Here is a 26,312-nt window from a genome sequence, read left to right as displayed (position 1 = left end):
ATATTAAAATTAATAAAATATTTTTTTAAAAATATATAATTAAAGATATAATTAAATTTTTAATTGTGAATATTTTTAATTTATAAAAAAAATATTTGATTAATTTTAATATTTTTTATATTAAAAAATTAATTACAAAATAAAAAGTAGTATAAGAATTTAAAATATGGAAGCTTATTTTAAAAAGGAAAAATATATAAGACAAAAAAAAGAAAAGTTGTAAAATATTATTATATAAGCTAAAGTAAAGAACGTCTTGACAATTCTTTCTGATTACTGGTTTCTCCAGAGACATTCACTTAAAATAATGAAATTAATACTTTCTATACACCCCCATTATTAATTATAGGTTTGAGTGGAGTTATTTATCAAAAAGTATTGGAAGACTATAAAATTATGAGAATAAAAAAGTAGTTTCCTAAATATTCACTAGTTAAGGTTTTGTACGTATGAGAAGAAGGAAATGCAGAAGAAAGAAGGATCGGGAAGGGAAAAAAAATAAAGTCAAAAGGGTTTTTTATTTCTCAAGATATATTTGAATGAAAGAAAAATAAAAAGAAGAGAAAAAAAAACCTATTTTTTAAAGTGAAAAGTTGAAAGGGAAGAAGTAGAGTTAGTGTCAAATGATGATGTTTTTATTTTTATATTATAAAAATGTATTCCATCAATAATAGTTTATTATATATTTAATATAGAATGACTTTGCTATTTATTTATTGATGAATAACATAAATAAAATTTAAATAATTTATTCCATCCATTTATGTTGTTTTGAATCTATTAAGTATTACTAAAATATTGTGCACACTATAAATCGTTATTAAATTAATCATTATGTATATAATTGTTGGATATTTTTATATATATTAGTTCATATATTTAATTTTTAACTAATTAATCAGCTACTAGAATAACTATGTATGCTATTGATGAATAATAATTAAACTTATTTATAGTAATATAATAATTTTTTTATATATAATACGTAATTTTATAGGTTGTAGTTAGGGCTAGCAATTCATACTCTACTCGCAGGTATCTAATCCGGTCCAATCCGTTTTGGATAGGGTAGGGTACGGTCCGAGTATACCTATGGGTAGGGTACAGTCTAAATATGCCTGCGGGTAGGGTAGGGTACGAGTTTAGGGTGTACCCTACCCTATCCTATCCGCACCTCATATATAACACATATTTTACAAAAGTTAGGTATATAGTGAAGGAAGTGAGAGTTGAACCCACAACTTCCCTTATGTAATGACTTACAATAAATGAACAACTACTCAACCAGTTAGTTAATTTAGAAATTTAAAGCATTAGTTTTTTATTTTTTATGTTATTAATATGTATAAAATTCAAAATGATTGAATTTTATATTTACTTTGGAAAATTTTGATATTTCTGCGGATAGAGTAGGATAGGATAGTGTTTAAAATTTTAGGGCGCAGGATTCTCAACTTACGAATAGAGTAGGATAGAGTTTTAATAAAATTTTCAACTCGTAAATAGGGTTAGGTCCAGACCCTATCCTACCTTACCTTACCATTGCCAGCTTTAATTGTAGTTGATTGACTTTATGGTTGATTAATTATTATAATCTTTTTTATTATATGTTAATAACTATAAAAAGTTGTTGGTCACGTACTTTTATATGAATATGTTATGAAACAGGATGATGAAGAGTAAAAATTTAGAGTTTGATTTGAAATTAATTTTTTTAAAGATATTTTTATGTAAAAAAATAGTTACAAAGTATTAAATAATTTGATATATTTAATTAAATTATTTAATATAATATATATTTATATATATATTTTCATGTGAATAACTATTTGATTTATTTTTATTTTTTCCTTTTGTTTGCTCATATGAGAGGGCGTATTTAAAACAATTAAAACTGATTCGCCATGTGGGAATAAAACGACGAGAGGGAACATTATTATTATTTTAATTAAAAAAATAAAATGTGGGAATATTTACTAAAAGAGAGAGACATACAAATTTATTTTAAGAAGGGTAATTAACTTTCCATATTAAAAAAGTGAAATTTATTAAATTTTCTTCACAATGAAAATTTTAGTTACATGAATAATTTCAAGCTAATTTTATAATTCAAACGTAAAGTTATTTAAGTTTTAATCAAATTTTATTTAAAATGAATTTGAATCAAAATGAAATCCTAAGAAGACTGTTATGTCATTATTATATATAATTACACAATAAAAAAAAAAGAATTTGTTTTTGGTGACTAAAAAAAAAAATTGGTAATAGAATAAGAATGACTGGATAAATTTTCCTCAGAAAAAACCTCAAGTTAAAACATAAACTATTGGAGTTTTCCATTAACATTCAACTAATTTTTTTTTTTTTTTAATTGGTAAAAAAAATGAGCAAAACTATATAAACACAAAAAACCAGTTACAATATGAAAATACACATTTAATAATATTTATATATAGAAAGTTTGATTATGTTATTATAAAAAAGAGAAAATTTCAGTCTTTTTTTTTTAGATAAATGTTAAAATGACACTCACTTCCTCCTCTATTTATCAAATATATATTCTTCTCCTTTATAATTTTTAAAAAACCTCATTTTTAATCAATTTTAAATTTTTTGTGTTAACTAACATTAATTTTATCTATTTTTCAAAAAAAATAAATTATTTTTTTATAAAAATATCCTTTAACAATTTTTTTTTGTGAATAAATTTTGTTTTTAAAAATATCCTTTAATAAATTATTTTTCTATTAATTAAATTGTATTTATACCAAAATATTTTTTAAAAAATTTTAAGAAAATCTAAAAAAAAAGCCATCTGAAGAAGGAGAAGCCTGAATCCTAAGAGCTTGTTTGGGTGAGCTTTTAAGAAAATATTTTTTTTAGTTGTCTTTTCTTAAAAGATCTTATAAAAAAATAAAAGTAATTTTATGTTTGGGTATCTCATGCAAAAAGATCTTTTTATCTATCAATTATGTTTGGGTATAACGATATAAAAGTACTTTTTTATTTATTTATTAGATGAAAAACATCTTTTTTTTAAGAGAAAAAGATCTTTTAAAAAAGATGTAAATTACAGCTTCTCAAAAAAGATTTTTTTTTTATTTTTCTAGTGCTGTTACTTTTACTACTAAAAATTTGCCAAACACGCTAAAAAATAAAAAAAGATATTTTTTCATTAAAAAAAATTTTATTTTATCAAAATAATAGCGTCCAAACAAGCACTAAGACAACCTTCAGAAACAAGGGTGACTGTCATTTGTGTTTTTGTAAAAAATAATTTGATCATTAAAAAAATAATTTGTTAACTTATAAAAAAAATAATTTGATCATTAAATTTTTTTTAAAAAAAGATTTATTAAAAATATAATTTAATCAATAAAAAAATAATTTGTTAAAAAGTATTTTGATAAACAAAATTTAATCACAAAAGAAAATAAAAATTTGGTAAAAGATATTTTTTTAAAAAAAAAATGTGTAAAGTTAACGTTAATCAACACAAAAAATTTAAAATTGACTAAATATGAGATTTTTTAAAAATTATAAGATGAGTATATATTTTATAAATAGAAAGAATGAGAATATTATTTTAGTATCTTTCAAAAAAGAAAAGTGTAATTTTCTCTATAAAAAATTGATTATTATGCTATATATGATAGGTTTAATAATAATTATTCTAATAGCTAATTATTTTATTAAAAAAATATGTGAAATAACTTTTGTGTATATACTATATAGTGACCATTTTTGTTAGGAAAAGTATATGGAACCAAAAGGTTACCAGCCAAAAACTAAACAAAACCACATTAATTTATATTAATTATTAATTTTAAATTTTTTAAATTCAAAATTTAAAAAATTTAAAATTGATTAAGTAAACCTAATTAAAACCTATAAAAACATTCCTCTTCTCTCTCGTATTAATCTACCCACCTCTAACAATCACACACAGACCTCTCTCTTTCAGCAATGCTGCTGGAAACGCCGGCGACTTCCATGCTCTCCGCGACGCCCTCAACAAGCGCATATAAAGTTTAACATCTTGAAACTCTCCATCTATTGTTTTGATTGCCTTATCAGATAAAAAGGAATCTAACTTACTGCAGAAAGCATCAGTGCCGTTGCATCTCTAGTTCGGCACGACATTTAGAGGCTGTCTCTGGTAATTTCTTCAAGGATTTCACAGAATCTTTCCCCTTGATAAACACCAATGCTTTCGGTTGTTGTGTTATCTTTATAAGGCTATGGACTGCATGCTTTGGACAGGACATGTGGGGTGGCAAATTTGTATTTCGCTGACTTTCCCAATTGTGATGATATGCGAACCGGATCAAAATATTTAGGATTTGATAGGGGGTTCACACTTCTTAACTCTCCATTGATGATCCTGTTTGTTGATGTGAATGTCATGAATTATAAAAAAAAACATTCATTTAATATAAAAAAAAATCCTAATACTTAACAAAAGAAACATCCAATTATATTTTAGCAAAAAATAATTAAAAATTTATAAAATTTAAAAAAAATATGAAATTCTTAAAGAAATAGAGACATTCATATTTGCAATACAAAAAAATTCGAAAAATATATAAAAGAACATCCATTTAGTATTGATTCGTCCGAACACTGGGTAGGCCGAGCTTAAGTACTTCCGAGTGAGTCGTCAACGGAGAGGAAGAGCTTCACGTCGGCCGATGGACAAACACCGCGGCGGGAATACCTGCAAAAGATACTCCGACGCTCAAGTTAGTAATAGTCTCAGAAGAGAGAGAAAGAGAGGGTGATTAAGTGAGAGTGAATAAATGAATATGGAAACTGGTAGTGGAACCTGAGGCCTAGCCGAGTGTATTAGCTAGGTTTTATAGAAGTTGGTTTCTACCCGTTAGTGGGTGAGTCCTAGTTTATAGATTAGTTAAGATATTCTGTTATGGTGCTATAAATCTGCTGAGCACGTTTCTCATTTTCAATTTAGGTGATGCTGCTTCGGTCCTGATCACGTGCCGAGATTTTCGGGCAGTTGTTACGGGACCGAGCTTTATGATGCACGTGTCTTTTTATTCGAATGAGTGAGGCCGAGCTTATCTGCTTTTGTTCCGAGTTTGTTTAGTGCGGCGTCGGCCTCGGATATTAGTGTGCCGAGTATTCTGGGCGACCGAGGATACAGGTAACGTATCATAGCCCCCAAGCTTGCCTTGGTTTGGATAAGACTAAGGCGAGCTTTGTATACTTCGGATGGCCAAATCCTCGGTCGCTTTTATGTGTGCTCCTCACAGCCCCCGAGCTTGTCTTAGTTTTGGCGCATTGGTGTTTTGAAATGGTTTGTAGCATTTATTGCCTGCGTTGTTCTTCGTGCGGTAATGAATGATTGATTTGATTGCATTTGTAAGTTTCGAGGAGCCCCTGACCGTTTGATTTGCTGAGTGTTGATCGTGGGCTTTCTAAGGGTGTAGATCATAGGGAGACGTTTCATATGTAACTGCCTTTCCACTATGTAATAAACGTGCTCCCCTTCCCTAATATTTTTCCTTTGTGTTTGGTGCTTCTGCGTTTTTCGGAGAAGATGAGTAAAAAAGGTGAGTGTTGATTCATTTTCTTGCTGCTTCTCCCTACTTCTCTTAGTTTTGATTTTCTGCTCCCTGTTCTTATGGAAGGTACAGTGTCTAATGAAGGTGGGGGGGGGGTTTATATGGTTGGGTTGATTCTAGGGTTAAGGAGTATGTGTCTCAGTTTAGCGATAAAGAGTCTGTTGATATGCTGGGTTCGAATGTTTGGGTTAGGAGTGGTAGTGATATAATGATAGAGATACTTCCCTGTGGTGTTGATGACCGGGTTTTTCATTCTCGTGATGATTGGGCTTACTTTTATATGTACAGCTGCCTTTTTACTGAATTGGGGGTTAGGGTCCCTTTTACTGACTTTGAATGTGGTGTTCTTTATTGGTTGAATTGTGCTCCGAGTCAACTTCACCCAAACTCCTGGGGGTTTGTTAGGGCTTTTGAGGTGTTGATGGAATTTCTTGAGCAGCCGCCCTCTCTTCGGTTGTTTTTCTCCTTGTTTCAAGCTAAAGGGGTTAGCCGAGGTCTCTGGATTAATCTAAGTAGTTACCCCCGTCGCGCTATTTTTGGCCTTTATAAGTCTTCTTTTAAGGACTTTAAAACTATGTATGTTAAAGTGAGGAGTGTACCTGAGGAGTTTCCTTTTTATCTAAATGAGTTTCTTGTTGAGAAGTTCCCTTTATCTTGGTGTTCCGAGCCTGTGCAAGCGTTAGACGTGGATGATAGGTCGGTTGATGATCAACTTGTGATGGAGTTTCTGTTTGAAGAGTTGGGTCCGAAGGGTTTGCTATCTATGTCCGAATTGTTAAAATGGGATTCTGATAGAGAGGCGGTTCTGAGATATCTAGGTAAATTAGTTGTTTTTTGATTAGTTTGTCGTTTTTGTCCTTGTCTGTTCTTACCTTGTTGGCTTTTTGGTGCAGGTGAAAAGGTGCCTACGATTACTACTGCTGGTTTGAAGTCATTCTTCAATCAGCGGAAGAAGGCTGAGAAGGGGAGCTCGGCTACCAATGCTGATAGAGACCTTGTGATTCAGTCCGAGGCTGCTCTTAAGTCTAAACGAAAGAGGGGTTTCGCGAAAGAAAAGATTGCCGAGACTTTCCTGAAGGAAGGGGAGTCTTCTGTGGAGCTTTAGCGAGTGGAGTCTGCCTATGAGTCTCAAAAAAGACTGCATGGCTATTCGGAAGATGTTCATTGTCGCTCGTTGTGGGGAAAACTGTACCCTTTTTCTGTCATGGCTGATGAGCTGTGTTGCTTCCCAGATGATATGAAGATGATCGAGGATGTTGGTCATGTAGGAGTGAGCCGTTTGATGCAGGTGAGGGTTGTATTTTGTCTTAGTGTGCATTTGTTATATTTTGTTGATGTTCTTTGTTTTGGTGTTAGGTCATTGGTGCACGTATGGTAGCTGTTGGTCGTGCTCAAGAGCTAGTTTTTGAGAGAGAGCACAAGTCTGCTGTGGATGTTGCCGAGCTGCCTTCGGCTTTGGAAAAAAAAGGATAAGACTATTATGGAATTGTCCTCCTCGCTGAAGTTGAAAGAGTCCGAGCTTGCTGATGAAAAACGTCTTCATCTTTCTTGTGCAGAGGAGGTGAAGGCTGTTAAGGCTGACAATGATTGCTTGGGGTCAAGGGTGAAGGAGTTGCAGACTGAGGTTTATGAGTCATATGCACAAGGCTTCGAGTGCGCTGTTTCTCAAGTGCGGGTGCTGTTTCCTGGATCAGATGCGGATATGCTTGATGCAACTAAAGTGGTTGTGAACGGGCAGCTTGTGGGTGATGGTGCTGCTGCTTCAGATGGTAGTGGGGAGTCTAGTATTGGCGATAAGGCAGACTAGGCCTTTAGTATTTGTTTATTTTGCATATGTGTAGCCTCTTTTGAACTTTGTGGCTGTCTGTCTTGAACTTTATGAATATTTGGTGGAAATGTTTTGGGTGCCAAGTATATAATCTTGGTTGTGACACTTTTTGTTTTCCGAGGATACAGCTCGGCTTGATGATGACTTATAAAATTTGATATTTTGGATAAACTTATGATTGTGTGTTAGAAGTAGTCGTGTATATATAAATCGAAGATGGCCGAAGCCATTCTGTTTAAGTGAACTTGTTTGGAAATGAGAGTAGATGTTCTAGTGTAGAACTTGTATTTCTGAATAGAAGCACGTTAGGATTTGTTTAAGCGATTTGATGATATTGTTTGTTTGTACTTCTTCTGAGCAGTATGCTTGGCATGTGCATGTTGTTTTCCGAGTATGAAGCTCGGATTTATTTTAAATGTTTATTTGTTGGAATGTATGGTAGAAACCATCGTAAAAAATGTTAGTTTGCACTTTGTCCGAGTATTTATGCTCGGTATGCGTTTGTAGACTTCCGAGTATGAAGCTCGGATTAGTTTGTTCATTGGGAAAAATCGTTAACTTGTTTTTGTGGTGGAGGTTTTCCGTGGAATAAGCTCGGCTCGTGATGGTAGGGTTCCGAGGATTATGCTCGGATAATTTGAAGTGTTTACTAACTGGAATGTATGCTAACTGTCAAAATGAGAACTGTTTTGGTTGCACATTAAGTTGTATGGGTACAATGATTTGTTGCGTCTGGCCTCATTAAAACCCTTTCCGAGTAAAACCCTTGTGTTTTGGGAAAAAACCGTCGGAGGGAAAAAGAGTACCATCATTCGCTTATTACACAGGCCATGTCACGATTGATATTCCCTTAGAGAGGAGACGTTCCATGTTCCCGGAAGTTGCTCTCCTCTAAGGGTTTCTAATTTGTAAGCCCCCTTTCCGAGGTTTTGAAGGACTCGGAAAGGTCCTTCCCAATTTGCTGCTAATTTGCCATGTGAGGAAGGTTTCCGTGCATCTTCTGTTCGTCTAAGTACAAGGTCTCCATTGTTGAAAGATCTGTGAACTACTCTTTTATGGTGTCTCTGCTCTAGGTAGCGCTTTCTGGCTCGCTGCTTTATGGCAGAGATGTCTCTGTCTTCTTCTACAAGGTCCAATTCGGCCATCCGAGCTTGTTGATTGTTTGCTTGATTATAGAGCTCCGCCCTTAATGTTGGGACGCTGACCTCTATTGGAATGAGAGCTTCTGCACCATATACCAACTTGAAGGGAGTTTCCCCTGTGGCAGATTGGATGGTGGTGTTGTAACCCCATAGGATTTCTGGGATGAGGTCGGCCCACTCTCCTTTAGCTTCGCCGAGCTTTTTCTTTAATCCCTGCAATATAATTCTGTTAGCTGATTCAACTTGTCCGTTAGTCTGCGGGTGCTCTACTGAGCTGAAGTGATGTTTGATGTTAAAGTTTGTCAGAAAGGTGGCGAGCTTATGGTCTGTAAATTGTCTTCCGTTATCTGAGATTATTTCTCTTGGGATACCGAATCTGCATATGATATTTTTCCATAGAAAAGATCGCACTTTTTCTGATGTTATGTGTGCTAGTGGTTGTGCTTCTATCCACTTGGAGAAATAATCAATTGACACTAAGAGGAACTTTACCTGGCCTGGCGCTTTCGGAAAGGGTCCGAGGATATCCAATCCCCACCTATCGAAAGGCCAGCTTACCTCTATGGTATGGAGCTCTTCGGCTGGGGTCTCTGAGAGGGTGGCATGCTTTTGACAATTATCACATGCTTTGACTTTTGTGATGCAGTCCAGTTTTATCGTCGGCCAATAGTATCCTGTTCGCAAGATCTTTGCTGCTAATGCTCGGCCGCCGATATGGTTGCCACAGACTCCTTCATGCGTTTCAGCCATAACCTCCTCGGCTTCCTCTTTGCTGATGCACTTGAGCAGTGGTTGTGAATGTCCTCGCCTATATAAGGTGTTTCCGAGCGTTGTATAGAAGCTTGCTCTTCTTCTGAAGAGCGGCAAGTTTGGCTCACCTTTTGGAATGGTGCCTGTATTGATGTAATCGAGAAAAGGTGTTCGCCAATCTGGGACCTGTGTAATACTTAGAATCGTATCCTGCTCAAAACTTGGTTTGTTAAGTGTTAGCTGGGACAGTGCCGATGTGTTTTCGGCTTGCCGAGTTGTGGCTAACTTAGATAACACATCGGCCCTGGTGTTTTGTTCTCGGTTTACATGGATAATATCAAATTCTTTAAATTTTGAAATTAGACCCTTTGTTATGAGCCAGTATTTCTCTAACAAAGGATCTTTTACCTGGAATTCGCCCTTTACTTGATGTACCACTAATGAAGAGTCGCAGTACGCTGTTATCCGAGGTATCTGTAGTTGTAGGGCGAGCTTTAGTCCAGCGAGTAGGGCTTCGTATTCCGCTTGATTATTGCTTGCGTTGAAGCAGAACTGCAGTGATTGCTCAGCCACCACTTTGTTTCCTTCCTTGAGTAGTATCCCAGCTCCACTGCCTTCTTTGTTGGACGCTCCATCCACATGTATGCTCCAACTGACTTCTGTATTATGTGTGTCATTGGTCATCTCTGATATAAAGTCGGCTAGCACCTGTGACTTCAGCGTTTTCCTTGATTCGTACTGAATGTCGAACTCGGAGAGGTCGACCGACCATTTTATTAATCTGCCGGCGAGCTCGGGTTTGGTTAATATCTGTCTTAGCGGTTGGTTTGTTCGTACCACGATTGTGTGGCTTTGAAAGTAGTGCCGTAGTCTTCTTGCTGTGGTGATTAGTGCCAGCGCCAGTTGTTCTATCTTCGGGTACCTTGTTTCTGTTGGTTGTAGTACCCTACTGATGAAGTATACTGGGTTTTGCTTTCTTCCTGTTTCTGTTACTAAAACCGAGCTTACAGCATGGTTGGATACGGATAGGTATAAATACAGCGGCTTACCTGTCTCTGGTCTTTGGAGGATTGGTGGTGATGTTAAGTGTAGTTTAAGTTCGGTAAAAGCATTTTCGCATTCGTCTGTCCAGTTGAACTTCCTTCCTTTAGAGAATGTCTGGAAAAAGTGATAAGATCGGTTTGCCACTGCAAGTAGGAAACGTGACAGGGCAGCTATTCGTCCTGCAAGTTGCTGAACCTCCTTTACCGTTTTTGGGCTTGTCATGTTCAGCACGGCCTTGCACTTTTCCGGGTTGGCCTCGATGCCTCGAGATGTTAACATGAATCCCAGGAACTTCCCTCCTTGCACTCCGAACGCGCATTTGTCTGGATTAAGTCTCATGTTATATGCTCGGAGTTGTCTGAAGATTTCTACTAAGTCGTCACAGTGGGACCTCTGCATAGGTGTTTTTGCGACCATGTCATCTACATAGACCTCCATATTGCGGCCTATCTGCTATTGGAACACCTTGTCCATTAGCCTTTGATATGTCGCACCTGCATTCTTTAGGCCAAATGGCATTACCTTGTAACAAAAATTCCCATGTTCTGTTATAAAAGCTGTTTTGCTTTGGTCTTCTGGGTGCATTAGAATCTGGTTATAGCCAGAGTATGCATCCATAAAACTCAAAGCTTTGAAACCAGAGGCGTTATCAACTAATTTATCAATGCAAGGCAGTGGGTATGCATCTTTAGGGCAGGCTTTATTTAAGTTTGTAAAGTCGACGCACATGCGCCATTTACCTGAGCTTGTCCTTACCATTACCACGTTGGACAACCATGTGGTGAAGCGAATCTCTTTGATGAAACCTGCATTGAGGAGCTTCTGGGTTTCTTCGAGTGCTGCTTGCTTTTTCTCTTCTCCGAGATTTCTTTTCTTCTGTGCAACTGGTCGGACTGTTTTGTCGATTGCTAGCTTGTGGCAGATGACCTCTGGGTTGATTCCTGGCATGTCATCTGGCGTCCATGCGAAGAGGTCGGCGTTCTGACGCAGTATGTGAATGAGTTTTGCTCGGTCTGCCCCTTCTAATGCTTCTCCAACATATGTGCATTGTTTGTCATCTGATGTCAGTGTTACTTGTTGAAGATTGTCCATTGGCCGAGGTCTTTCGCCGAGGTCTTCTCTTGGGTCAAGATCGGCCAGTGTCGCTGTGTTGGCAGAAGTTTGGATGGCTTGGATCTGGGGCCGAGCTTCTTGTTTTGTTTGGACTGGTTTTAGGCCCGCGTGATAGCATTGCCGAGCTTCCTGATGGTCTGCATATACCGTGGCGATCTTGTTTTCCTGCACTGGAAACTTGACACACAGATGTAATGTGGACACCACTGCCCTGAATATGTTCAGTGCGGGTCTCCCAAGTATAATATTATAAGGGCTGTAACAGTTTACTATTAAATATTGAATATCAATTGATTTTGTCATAAGGATCTCTCCCATTGTGGTCTTTAGCCATATGTGTCCCATGATTGGGACTCTCTCTCCGGAGAACCCAATTAGCTCTCCAGAGGAGGGTTGTATCAGTTTTTCTGATAATTTCATTTTAGTAAAAGTAGAGTAAAATAAAACGTCAGCACTACTACCTGGATCTAACAATGTTTTTCTTACCAACAGCTCTCCGACCTGGATGGAAATTACCACGGGGTCGTCGAGGTTAGGGCTTGCTGATTTGAAGTCTGTTTGGCTGAAGGATATTGTGACGTCTGGTTCTTTGTCCTTCTTTGGTTGTATGGTTCCTTCGATTGCCAGCATTGCTCTATAGCTCCGCTTCCTGGCCGAGCTTGTTTCTCCTCCGCCTGCAAATCCTCCCGATATGTGGTTGATGACTCCTCTTGGCGGATCAGGAGTCGTCCTCTCTTTTTTGTCGTCAGCCGTTGCTTGCTTATGCTCTGCCCTGTCCGAGTTTCCTCCTCTGCCCTTCCGGGTTTCAATGTATTTGTCCAGGAGACCTCGGCATGCTAGTCTTTCCAGGAGGTCCTTCGCAACGATGCAGTCATCTGTGGTATGACCGAACTTTCGGTGGAAGGCACAATGTTTTGTCTTGTCCACGAATCGTTGATCCTGGTAGTTCCCTGCTCGGGCTGGTGGTTTTATGATTCTGGCGTTGAGGATCTCTCTGATGATGTTCTCTCTTCTGGTGTTAAATCTGGTGTATGTGTTGTACTTTGACGCGGGCTTAGGAGGTTTCTTTGTGTCCCTGTTGCCTGGTGATCTGAAAGTCCTTTCCTCATCTCTCCAATGTGGCTGTTTGTCTGATTTCTGGGCTTCTCAGAGTTCTTCGATCTCCATTTGCCCAGCCGCCCTTTCTCGGAATTCCTCTAGCGTCTTTGGCTTTGTTATGGCAATGGTCTCCCGAAATTTGCCAGGTCTGAGGCCGGCCTTGAGAGCGTGCAGGTGAACGGCCGGGTCCAAGTCTTGGATCTCCATAGTGGCGTCCGCGAATCTGGTCATGTAGTCTTTCAGACTCTCGTGCTGACCTTGTTTGATGGTGCCGAGAAAGTCCGAGCCATGTACATATATTCTTGACGCAGCGAAGTAATCAATAAATGATCTGGCGAGGTCTTCAAAGGAGGAGATCGAACCTGCAGAAAGTTTAGAAAACCAGAGTAACGCCGCACCATCTAGGTAAGTGGGAAATGCTCGACAGAGGACGGGCTCATTGTTCGGGCCGTTGAAGAACATCATCGATTGGAACTTCTTCACATGGGCTCGGGGGTCGCCGAACCCCTTGTACGGCTCCAGCGCGGAGGGCAGCGTAAAGTTTTTTGGCATCTGGTAATTCGTGATCTCCTCGGAAAAGGGGTTGTCGAGTGTGAGCTTTTCCTTTGGCGGGACGATGTTTAAAGGGTCCGCCGCGCTTTGAGCCGAGCCCTTGGAATTCTCTCCATTATTTTGTGTTGAGAGCTCGGCTATCCTCCGTACCTCCGCCTGAAGCTCAGTGATCTGAGCCAGGAGGTCATCCTGTGAGAGTTGTGGATTTTCCTTGTCAGCCATGTCCGAGGATCGGGAATCCTGCAAAATAAAGTAAGAGACCAAACGAAGGAAACAGTGAGGTTAGATGTACTCCGGCCCCACGGTGGGCGCCAAGTGATTCGTCCGAACACTGGGTAGGCCGAGCTTAAGTACTTCCGAGTGAGTCGTCAACGGAGAGGAAGAGCTTCACGTCGGCCGATGGACAAACACCGCGGCGGGAATACCTGCAAAAGATACTCCGACGCTCAAGTTAGTAATAGTCTCAGAAGAGAGAGAAAGAGAGGGTGATTAAGTGAGAGTGAATAAATGAATATGGAAACTGGTAGTGGAACCTGAGGCCTAGCCGAGTGTATTAGCTAGGTTTTATAGAAGTTGGTTTCTACCCGTTAGTGGGTGAGTCCTAGTTTATAGATTAGTTAAGATATTCTGTTATGGTGCTATAAATCTGCTGAGCACGTTTCTCATTTTCAATTTAGGTGATGCTGCTTCGGTCCTGATCACGTGCCGAGATTTTCTGGCAGTTGATACGGGACCGAGCTTTATGATGCACGTGTCTTTTTATTCGAATGAGTGAGGCCGAGCTTATCTGCTTTTGTTCCGAGTTTGTTTAGTGCGGCATCGGCCTCGGATATTAGTGTGCCGAGTATTCTGGGCGACCGAGGATACATGTAACGTATCAAGTATGAAAAAGAAATATTCTTATACTTAGCAAAAGAAACATCTATATATATTAACTCGTAGATATTTTGGATTCACCCAAAGATATTTGGCTGGTTTTTGGCTAATACCCTTTTGGTTCCTAGCATTGCTTTTTTTGTTATATTTGTGGAGTTTTTTCCTTTCAAGAAAACAAGAGTAGTGTGTTTGTATTTTTTTGTGAAACGTTTATTATTTGGAACTTAAAGGATAAAAAAGAAAGCATGATTCCAGAAATGATGATGGCTAGAATTCAAATAAAATCTAAATTTGTTGACCTCTGTGAAGTTTGTTTGATGGTGACTTCCAATAATCCTCTCCCAGTACTCAACCCAGTACAGGAGTTTCCACCTCTTTAATTTGATTTAATAATCAACAAATTCCTAACTTTGACTTTAGTTAATATCATACTTTAATTTATTAAATCATTAGAAGTAATCTAACAGTGATGGACCAAGTGATGTGATATAGTATACTAGAAATTTTAAATTAAAATATTGTTGTCATGCATATAACAAAGAGGGGAAAAAAAGAGGCATATATATTGGATTTAGAGCATTTTAATAGGTCATAAGATAGTTATTACTTATCAGTAACTTTTAATTCACAATAAAATAAATATTTAGATAAAGTATATTTTATCTTTTATTATTTTTAAAAAATTTTAAAATTATTTCTAACATTTAGTTCGATACTATAATTTAAATATGTTAAATTATTAATACTCCAATATTTTTATTTTCAATTATGCTCATTTTTAAATCGCAGGACACATATAGATTTTAGTATATACATATTTTTTCTACTAAATCAGGGGAGCTCTCTTGATTTTATATTAAAATGTAATATTCATGCATCTCCCACTATTTACATTAAAAAAAAGGACTATATATTAAAAAAAAGTTGGTTAAGGGCATGTGGGTAATATAACTTGTGGTTTATTTTATTCATGTAACTTTTTCAAATTTCTTTTTACATATATAGAAAGAAAGAAACAATCTAAGTGAAGTATTAACTATATAATGAAAATAAATCATTAGTATAAAAGGTTAGGTAAAAGACTTAATAACATGATGCATTTTGAAACAATTTTTGGAATAATTTTTCCTAGTAGGCATCTTTTCAACGGAAAAAAAAATAAAAAAAATAATAAAATAACATTTTTATTTATAAAAAGAATCAATTAAAAAAATGCAATTGAGATATAATAAAAATTAATTACTTATGTATGTATGTGTATGTATACACACACTTGTTTCGCTAGATAGATAACTCTTTGTTTCTGTTGGTTTTTTTACTGTAGATTTGATAAAGTTAACTGTGATGTTAATTTGAATATTTTTTATGAATTTTTGGCAAGATAAGAATTAATTTGTTATACACCTAAATTTTATTTAAAAATCTGTTGCTAATTAATAAATTACTGCATATATAAAATGTGATTTAAATTTTCGACACATATTTAAATAGACAAATAAACTGATCACTCGTCCAACCCAAATTCGTTTGAGCGAGTGACCTTTAATCATCTTATTGACTTGGACATAAATCCAACTAACTAGTTTGGGCCCTTTTTTTGTTCTCTTTTTGATTTTTTTTTTTATTTATCATTAGTCAACAAAAAAAAAATAATAAATAGGAGTAGACGAAAAAGATAATAATGACATGACATGTTTTGTTTCGAATATTTGAATTATGAATAAATTACTATTTGTATCCATACAAAATAAAGACGCTGACAAATGTACTCATATAAGAATAAAACGACAATTATAACCATGGAAGATAGTCTCCGTGTGCCAAGAGTACCAAGACGTTGGTTACATAATTAGTCCGTTAGGGTACTTTTGGCACACGAAAGCCATCTTCCGTGGTTATAATTGTCCTTTTATTCTTATATAGATACATTTGTCAGTGTCTGTATCTTTCATGGGTACAAATGGTAATTTATTCTTTGAATTATTTTTTCACTTTGCATTTAAGAGTAGAATCAGTTGCAATATATAGCCAATTAAAGATTTTATTTAGGCAAGTTATTAAAATAAATTGTTTGAAAATTAATATTATCGAAATGCAACTTTTATATTACTATAGAAACTGTGATAGGAATATAGTGGATTAGAGTTTGAACGTAAATTATGGTAGGAGTACAGCGATTTACGTTAAATTGCGTGAAAGCAGAAATTGCTATACTCTTTTAGCGGTTTCTTCATGAATGGTTAATGTGCATAAATCATGGTACCCCTATAACGATTTATGCTTGAGTATAAATACGCCGCACCCAATCGCAGATTATTCAGTTCGCATGAGTAGCAAAAACTTTAGAGAGAGAAGTTGTTTGTTTGAGAGAGAGAGAGAGAGTTGTGGATGGAAAGAAAAAGTTGCATAAGATTTAGAGAGAATTTGGACATTTGAAATTTCTAGAGCACGGGACCATTTGTACTGACTCAACAGCGTTGTGCACGTTGCCGGCGGCATCAATGAAGAAGTAAATTTGTTTACTTTTAGTTATTAAATTTTATATAACATAATATGTAATATTAGGGTGCAGTAGTTAGAATAAAGAATTTATGAGTTGTAGTTGAAAATTAAAATTTAAAATTAAGGATATAGTGTCTAAGTAGAATGTTTATCTTCTGGTAATTGAGATTTAGGGTTCTAATTTTGAATATAGTGTTTAAGGCTTGTAGGGATAATTTTTAAATATCGTATTTGAAAACTAAAATTTAATATTTTAAACTTAAAATTTTAAATTTTAAAATTAGAAGTTTTGTAGATTAGTTTAGGGTTTAAAGACTAAATTTTAGAAATAGAACCTGAGGTTCGTATGTTATTATTTTAAATTTAAGATTTAAGTCTTAAACTGTAAAATTTAAACGTTAGATTTTATAATATAGGATTTATAAATTTAAAAGTTGGAGATTTTTCACTTGTTTTAAAATATATTTTGATATGTTTCAAAATCTTATGTAAAAGTTCATAAGTTTTGTTTCACTATTTTAATAAAATTAGCTTGAAAAATAATGTTAAGTGAACTATATATGAAATTTTAGTTAAGATTGGATAAACAGGACACTTGTAGCTTTTGTGTCCGACTATAATTTATGGTTTAAGCTTATAAGTATTGAAATTTCATTTGGTGTGGTTATTTTTCTCGCATGACAGTCAAGTATGTGTATTTACAGTGTTTGGAGGCAACAAAATATGCCTTTGCATGATAAGATCATACCCTATTTGGAGAGGACTGGTTTGTACCACCTGGCTAGGCTGAACACGCGTTAGTTCTGGTTGGATGAGCCCTTGGTCAGCGCATTCTTTGAGAGGTGGCGTCCTAAGACGCACATGATTCATATGCCGTTCGAAGAGTGCACCATCACGCTGCATGATGTGGCATACCAACTGGGGTTGCCCATCGATGGAAAGGCTATATCTGGGTGCCTCACAGATTTTGAGAAGTTGATGGATGATGGCAGACCGGCTTAGGAGTAGTTTCAGGAGTTATTTGGTGAGCTTTCGCCGCCAGATAAGGTAAAGCAGTTCACAGTCCAGTTCACATGGTTCCATGAGAGATTCAGGGTGCTACCGGCAGATGCGACTGAGGATACCATATGCATATATGCACGTGTGTACATTATGATGCTGCTATCCACTCAGTTGTTTGGTGACAAGAGTGCAAATCGGGTACATATACGGTGGTTGTCGTTTATGGCGAGGCTTGACGAGATGGGCACTTATAGTTGGGGTTCGGCTGCGTTGGCATGGCTATATCGATGCATGTGTCGGGTGGCCAACAAAAATGCCACAAACTTGGCAGGCCTCCTCTAGCTACTATAGTCTTGGATATTTTGACGGTTCCCTACTCTCAGGCTATATGGATTTGACCACTTTTCTTTTCCATTGGCATCCAAGTATCGATAGATGCACTTAGCCTTTCATTATTTATTTTCAGTTATTATCTATTGAGACCCCGGATTATTTATTCATATGACATTGTCATCGTCCAAGTGGGCCACATATTTACCGACATCCGACCAGAAGGAGCAAAGAATTATCCAGTTTTGCCTTGCATTAGACCGGTTGGGTGGTCGAGATGTAAGTTATTTGTGTCTGTTTCAAAGTTACATTACTCGTTTGCCGTCATGTTTAGTATATAGTGTACTAATGGTAGATTTTGTTGTGATTTGCAGATTGTGTGGGAGCCTTATGCTGCATTGGACGTGCTTGCCGTTGTTCATCCGGAGATTCTAGCTGAGGAGCACAGTCGGTTATGGCGGGCGGTCACTAGCCTGATATACTTCGCCATGATTGAGTGGGATCAAGTGGACAGGGTGTTTCCACAGCTCGGTGGCATTCAGCATGTGCCTGAACCAACCCTGAACATAGACTGGCTTCATGAGAAGGACGGTAGGTGTGGAGATAGGTGGTTTCTGAGTTATTTTCAGATATGGCAAGGACGATAGGAGTGTGAGGTCCGTTATACCTTTTAACCTCTTAAGTACTCTTTCATTGCCGAAGTGTGATGCGAATCAACCATGTGCAATCTTTTTTCGAACTCCTTGCATCTCCCATGATACTTGAGATGATCTGACTCTATCACCCGGTACTCAACTCCATGATGGACGCTATAATCATTTACACTCAACACAGCTTCCTCCTTAGTTTAAAAAGATTGGCCAATCTGAAATTCTACATGAGGATATCCCTCGTGTAATCCTTGACTTCGAAAGGTAGGATCTATGTCCGGTTGCTGACCGATGGCTTTCAAATTCAGCGTTGAGAAACGTAGAGGATGTTGCTGTGTCCCGAAACTAGATGGCCCCTAATGTGTAGATGGGTTCCTCGGAGTATCCTCGTCACTGTCCTCCACGATGTGAGCAGGCTTTTCATTTGAATCATTCTCTCACATCACATTTTCAACCCGATCCGGTTCACCGTCACCTAAAATACTTGGAATCATATGAGGTGACCTAGCTATCCCAACTGCAACAGATGGACGATCAGCCAACAGACAACCGGGTGCAACAACAGGCATCGAGGTAGAAGTACCCCCAACGTAGTCGACTGAGGCTTCGGCGCTGATGTCTCAGAACTGTCGACGCCATCTTCCAACTTGGCATACACTTTATGTATTCTCACTTCTAAAAAACTTCGTCGACAATGAAACAAAACCTACATGTCTTCATTCGACCCTATCACAAATGTTTCATACTTCACACTAGTTGACACAACCGCAATCAAAATCTTGTAGAACAACTTCTTCACCCACTTTGTCCCACATAACCCCGCCTTTTACAATATACTTGATTTTAACTTTGACAACGTATTTGTTGGTCGGACAAAAACACTCACCGGTTCTCTATCAGTGAACTTGACACCATGTCTTTTACTTTTTTGAATTTTTCTGGAGCAATGGACTAGAACAAAAAAACTCTCCTCACTATCCATTTGTAAACTTGTAAAAATGACAATCTACTATCACACCACTTCCTCCTGCTTAGTATTTATAGGCGTTTCTTTGCAAGTATAAAACGCTATAGGGATACTGCAGTTTATGCACATTAACCATTCATGAAAAAACCGCTAGAGGGGTATAGCAGTTTCTACTTTTACGCAATCTAACGTATACCACTGTACCTCTACTGCGGTTTACATTCAAACCTTAATCCACCATACCCCTATCGCGGTTTCTATAGTAATATAAAAATTATATTTGCGTATACAATATTTAAAAGTTGTATTTCAATAATATTAGTTTTCAAACAATTTATTTTGGTAACTTGCCTTTTTATTTATGAACAAACTAATTAAAGAATTTAATTGAGATATTAAGAAAATCAAATCACTATTATAAATATTTAATTTGAATAAGTAAAATTGTGTTGAAAAATTGATGATATATCATATACATTTATCTTTTTTAAATAATTATTCAAGAATATGTTTATAGCTGACATAATATATATTAAGTAATTATACAAATAAAATAAATACAATAAATAAAAAATTTTGAATATTGCATAAATATATACAAAAATTAAGATGTGATGGATAATTTGTTTAAATTCTATTTAAAAATTTTATTAATAAATTGTTACATATAAAAATAGAATTTGAATTCTGGATCGGTAATTTGTTTAATTAAAATTGATTGACAACATCTCTCATACATTATTAGAAGGTGGCAAAAGTAATTAGATTTAAGAAACACAAAGAGACAAATTTATAAAAACAACAAAGGATTTGTTCTTACATAACTGTCTCTGACTTTCTTGTATGAAAAGAAACAAATAGCTTGTGATAGATATAATGAACTTTATTATGGTGAATCCATTTAGTTAAAGACTTAGAGCTGGACTAATTATTAGAAATTAACAAAAATTTTAATTGATATTCATTAGCACATAGCAGCTCCAAAAGTTCGAATGGCCTGCTCTGGCCTAGTCAAAACAAATAAGACATTGTGTTGAAACTAAATATTTTCACAAAGAAAGCAAAATTTTTAGTTTCATCCATATGTCACTAAAGAAATAATAGATGAGTTCATAATTTTTTATTTATGTCAAAATTATTCTTAAATGTTAATTTTATATAAAATATTAGGAATAAAATAAAAATATTTTAAAAATACTTTTGACATAAATAAAAATAGTTATGGATAAAATTAAATAGAAAATATCAGAGATAAAATTAAATGAAATTAATTATTAGTGATATTTAAAAAAAATCACACATTATGAACAAAAAATATAATTTATCTATATTTATCACTATTCTTTATTACCCTTTTTTCTTCTTCCTCAAAATTAATATCTTAATCTATGATGTACTAATCTATGATGTAGTGACAGTCTGACACGGATACGGGACAGAATACGATACAAGGTATACCGACACACGAATTTTAAAATTTTATAAGACATAAAGACATGCATATATATATATATAAAATATAAAGTATTTTTTAGATAAATCATAATAGTATTTTGATATTTTATTGATATTAAAACAAATTAAATTTTTAATTATTTTCAATGTCTTGTTTTAATTATATAAAGTATTTAAAATATTTTTTGTTTAATAAATAATAATATATACTATTTCTAAATTTATTTTAAGAATACATGTTAGGAATAAGATTGGACATGTTGATACGTAATGATATTTAGATGTGTCTAAACGTGTCTCGAAAAGAACTTTTTATTTTTTATTAAAATACGATTTGACACAACAGATACACATATCGAATAAATGTCAATAAGTGTCGTATCTAAAATGTGTCTAATACCTAAATACAACAACTCAACAAAGTATATGTACTCTATAGATCTTAATCAATTAATTACTTCCACAATGATTGTGAATTATATTCAACAATGGAGAAGGTCGCATCCAAAATTTAAAAGGGAAAAATGCCATTTGTCAAATTGTGGAAAATACGCGGTAATGGTATGAGTATAGCTAGCTAGCTTCCAAGTTTAGAACTCATATCTAGGGGAAAAGAATCTCAGTGCATTAGGTAAAAGCTAAGACAGGCTCAACTATTATTAGAGTGATAATTTGAAATAAAAAATAAAATAAAAAGAAAAAGAGACTTTGTCAATAACAACTCAAATATTTTATCCATTCGGAGTAGTAGTAGTAGTTGGTAACAATATATTATAATAATTCATCATTAGAAATACATGATTATCCCAATCTTCCAATCTATATATTATATATATCCCATGCTACACCACATTTTGCTATCACCATTGCCTCAAAGGTCTCTCATATTTAATACTAGCATAGCTTGCAAAGTTTCTAATTGCTACATACATATTCCTTTGTAGAATTTAATTTTCTTGGTTATTTTTGTGAGAGAACAATTTTTTTTTTTTACATACATGGCTAAAGCTATAGCATTGGTTGGTTCTTCATTCTTGATTTTGTTGTTGGCTTCTCAAACTGTTTTGGCAACGGATTACACTGTTGGAGATGCTTCTGGATGGACTAACTTTGGTGTTGATTACAAAACCTGGGCCAGTGGAAAATCATTCAAAGTTGGTGATACTCTAAGTGAGTCTCTTCTCTTCTACATTTCATTGTTCTTTCATTTGATTTTAGTAGTGTGCTTCTTAATTGTTATTTTGATCTAAAAGTTTTTTTTTTTCTGTTAGATTAAAGTCCAGTTTAAATAAATAGTTTAATTAAATTTAAAAAAAATAATTTAAACAATAAATAATTATATTAAAAATAACTTATAAATAAATTATTTTGTGTTTGAGTTTTTAGCTTTAAAAGTACTTATTTTATAAAAATGTGATAAAAAATAATAGTATTATGAGAGAAGTCATTTTTTTTAAACTTCTATATATAAACTCCTAAATAACTTCTTAAAAAGCCGCAATTTTGTTTTAAAAATTACACCAGACATTAATACTACTATTTTTTATAAGTCAAAAGTTTTAAAAAGTTACTTTTAAAACTTTTCAAATAGACCCTAAATTTGATAAATTTAATTTGAATGTACTCTAAGTGTAAAATAATTTTATACGTGTATCTAGTTATGAAATATCACATTTGAATAATAATTATCTTTTACATTAACTGCGTAAATAATCATCTAAAAAAACATATATAATTGAACGACGGTATAAAATACTTTACAACTCTAAGTTGATATGTGTAAATTAAAAACATTCCAATGCTTTGCTTGACTTTAATTTTATCTTACAAATAATAATTAAAGAACTATAACTTTAAAAAGCAAAATTTACCCTTAATTGATGTAAAGTTTGTACCACCCATCTGTATAAAATATAACCTTCCTCCTTAGATAAATTTTAATGAGCTACTCTGAAATCAATTATAGGTATACACTATTAATATTATTATTTTGATTTTGATGTGCATGCCTTTTGTATGTAAAGAGTATTTTTATAATTAATTAATCATATAATCAGAAAATAATGTGTTTCAAAAAAAGTAAAAAATAAATGCAACACTTCTAAAAAGATAATTTGTTATTAGGGATAACAAATAAGTTGATAAGTTTTAGATTATGTTTTTTTTTTATATAATCTTACAAAAAAAATATTAAAATAAAATACTCCTCATTTAATAAAGAGTTTAAAAACAAGAAATGTATGATTCTTATCATATTTTTATAGAGGCCAAATGAATAATAATTGAAAGGATGAAGCTAAATATACATCACAAGTAGTTGGGGGCTTGGGTACACTTTTTTTGTCAAATGACTAAAGTGCCCTTAACTATTACAATACTATAGAGCTATTTCTTTTTTTTTTTTTAAATTAAGGTTATCTTTTATGCATCAATATAATTTAGAAACAAATTTCTTACTCATATAACATGTATACGGATAAAGTACGTTTTTTATTTTTCAAATTTGTTAAAAATTTTAAAAATATTTCTAAATTTTATTTTGTTTTAATTTTATTTTAAAAATTTTCGATTTACATCAAATATACTCTTATCGACTAATTTTTCAAAATTTAGGATGAATTTAGTAACAATTTCATAAGAACAACCTTTAATATAGGTAAGACATAAATATTATGTATTATTACTGAATTTGTTCTAAACTTACTGAAAATTTAACTATAAAAAATATATTTAATGTAAATCAATAATTTTAAAAAATAAAATTAAAATAAAATAAAATTTATAAATATTTTTTAAAATTTTAATAAATTTAAAAAACAAAAAATATACTTTATTCCATGCGTATTTAACATCATCATAATTGAAAATATAACTGTTGGAATCTTTTTAGTCACCAGTTTGACTATCATACTTTTTCATTTCAAAGTTACCAGTTTTATATATATGCCTTCTCTTCCTCTCATATCATTATCTCATTGTGCCTCGTAGTTGTTGGCTTTTGTCTACTTTAGCATATTGTATATATATATATATATAAAACAAAAAAAAAAACAAAAAACAAAAATAATGTTTTCTATAAATTGGTTACTACAGAAGCAATAGGAAAGAATATCTTATATGATCTCTATACAAAGTGTGGTTTTATAAATTAATCCAATATTCTTTAGTAGGTACATACTACAGCCTGTCGTACCATTTATTAATTATTAACCACTCAAATTATTATGTACTAACACGCATAAACAAATATGTTGTAGTATTAGTTGTATTTCTATTAAAAAATGTTTGATGTTATTAAATTGAGTTACATTCTTTTAATTATAGAATAAAACATAAAACAAAATAAAATAACTGGTAACTCCCCTATTTTTTAACAAGTTAATTCTGTGAATAAAATAAGAATAAATACAAAGGCATAATTCATTTGTATTATTTTATTAATCACAAGCCATATTGTTTCTTTATATAATTAATTTAAATTTATTGAGTAATTAATTTATTTGTCTATTTAAATAAATATAAAATTTAAATTTTGCCTTATATATCAAATCAATTATCATATTAGATTACATTTGATTTTAAGAATATGATATAAATAACAGAGACATAAAAATTAATATTTTTGTATTATTAGGTGATAAATTAAAATAAATTATAAAAATTTAATTTATTCTTATTTTTTTATTTAAAAAATTAAAAAAATATAATTATAAAAAATTAATAAAAATAATAAAAAAATAAAAAAATAAATTGTATCTTTTATTAATATTTTTGTGTCTAACTTTTCACAATTTTGTGTCTTTAATATATAATATCCAGTGCTTATAAACGAACGCATTATTAGAGAGTTTAATATATCGGTTCCGCTACGTTACCAATAGCATATTTGCCAACTTCTGCCAACTTTTATTTATAATTATGTTTCATGGAAGTGTGTTCGTGGATGTGTCTAATAAAAATGTCTTTTTTATAACTGTGTTTAATAGAAATGTCTTTATAGATATATTTTCTAGATGTGTCTCTTTATATATGTATTTAAAATATATTAATTATTAAACACATCTACGAACACACTTCCATAAAATACAATTATAAATAAGAGTTGACAGAAGTTGGCAGATAATATGTTGGTATCCTATACTTTTCCTTAATATATTTGACTGAAATATCTAATAGATGGTAACATTATTCTCGCATAACCATCTATAACTTATTCATCATATTATATACACAATTACAACTTGACATGGCAACCTATACAAAATATTCTAATTTGTTTCAAACTAGTCTTGAACAAATTAACGAAACTGAGCAAATTTGTTGGTTTGTTTAAAAATGAATTCAGCTTTCAACTATGACTCAAGCACCCACCAAGTGGCCGAAGTGAGCCAAAGCGACTACGGTAGCTGCAGTTCAAGCAACGCAATCCAAACCTACAAAGATGGCAAAACGAAGATCACACTTTCCAAGGCAGGCAGCTACTACTTCTTGTGCCCAATAACTGGTCACTGCTCTAGTGGCATGAAACTTCAAGTAACTGTTTCTGGTTCTTCTGGTGGGTCCCCTCCATCAAGTGGGTCCTCACCCAAGTCCCCAAGTGGGTCCCCTTCACCTCCCTCAACTACACCAGCTACTCCTTCTTCACCTGCACCCAAGGATAACGCTGCAGTTGGTGTTTCTAGTGGCGTTACCCAATTCATTGGGGCTTTGCTTGCTTCTGCCCTTGTTTTGGGATTTATGTTCTAGGGAAGAGGCAGTGCTACTTGGATTATTTTCTTTATGTATTTGAGTTTTCATTTTTAAGTATATGTAATCATCACTTCTTCTTGGTTTGTTGGATTATTGTGTGGATTTTTATTAAATTTGATCTTAGATGTATATTTATTTGATCTTGATCATGGGATATACATCTTTCTCTCTAATAAAATCATGATAGACTTTAATTATTGATACAAATTAAATATTAAAAGGGTACATATAATCGGCAATAATGGACAATTGAATAAGAGTATGTCCCGGATTGAAAAATTTTCGTGATAAATAAAATTAGAAAATTAATTTTTTTAATTAATATTAATTAATTTTTTAAAAATTATTTTATTTATTTTAAATTATAAATTTAAATCTTAAAATTGACGGATATGAGCTAAATAAAAGTTCTTTTGTGGTATATACTATGAAACATACCTTTTTTTCAACCAAAATACCAATCATGATGCAATATTCATGTTGTTGGGGCACTAGAATTGGTGCATTTTCAGCACATGGCACTGCAAAATCAATCAATTTTTTTATATAATTTTTTAGGCCAAGGACGGATCGAGACTCTAGTAAAGATCTATGGCTGGTCAATAGGTTGCTGCATACACTAGGCGGGATTCAAATTCCTAACACTTATTTAAGCGGACAAGACTACTCGAC

The 26,312-nt window shown here is 33.7% G+C and overlaps 2 protein-coding genes across 2 annotated transcripts; one reads left to right on the top strand and one right to left on the bottom strand.

The window, feature by feature from the left end:
* Positions 1-10,799: 10,799 nt before the first annotated feature.
* Positions 10,800-12,089, bottom strand: LOC107614966 (uncharacterized). Its single transcript, XM_088498673.1, has 2 exons — positions 11,103-12,089; positions 10,800-10,937 (listed from the first exon to the last, which is right to left on the bottom strand). The coding sequence occupies exons 1-2, from the start codon at positions 12,087-12,089 to the stop codon at positions 10,800-10,802; spliced, it is 1,125 nt and encodes a 374-aa protein (XP_088354799.1).
* Positions 12,090-21,650: 9,561 nt separating this feature from the next.
* Positions 21,651-25,796, top strand: LOC107619617 (mavicyanin). Its single transcript, XM_016321918.3, has 2 exons — positions 21,651-22,061; positions 25,237-25,796. The coding sequence occupies exons 1-2, from the start codon at positions 21,890-21,892 to the stop codon at positions 25,635-25,637; spliced, it is 573 nt and encodes a 190-aa protein (XP_016177404.1). The 5' UTR covers positions 21,651-21,889; the 3' UTR covers positions 25,638-25,796.
* Positions 25,797-26,312: the final 516 nt, after the last annotated feature.

Source organism: Arachis ipaensis, chromosome B9 (assembly GCF_059453495.1).
Source record: "Arachis ipaensis isolate K30076 ecotype BB chromosome B9, ASM5945349v1, whole genome shotgun sequence".
In the NCBI taxonomy this organism is placed as follows: domain Eukaryota; kingdom Viridiplantae; phylum Streptophyta; class Magnoliopsida; order Fabales; family Fabaceae; genus Arachis; species Arachis ipaensis.
This window is presented reverse-complemented; position numbering and strand designations above follow the sequence as displayed.

Coding starts and splice junctions, on each gene's coding strand:
- LOC107614966 (XM_088498673.1), bottom strand. CDS start 12,089: ATGCTGGCAATCGAAGGAACCATACAACCAAAGAAGGACAAAGAACCA. Junction 10,938..11,102: donor GGTTGTCCAACGTGGTAATG/GTAAGGACAAGC, acceptor GGCTATAACCAG/ATTCTAATGCACCCAGAAGA.
- LOC107619617 (XM_016321918.3), top strand. CDS start 21,890: ATGGCTAAAGCTATAGCATTGGTTGGTTCTTCATTCTTGATTTTGTTG. Junction 22,062..25,236: donor CAAAGTTGGTGATACTCTAA/GTGAGTCTCTTC, acceptor AAATGAATTCAG/CTTTCAACTATGACTCAAGC.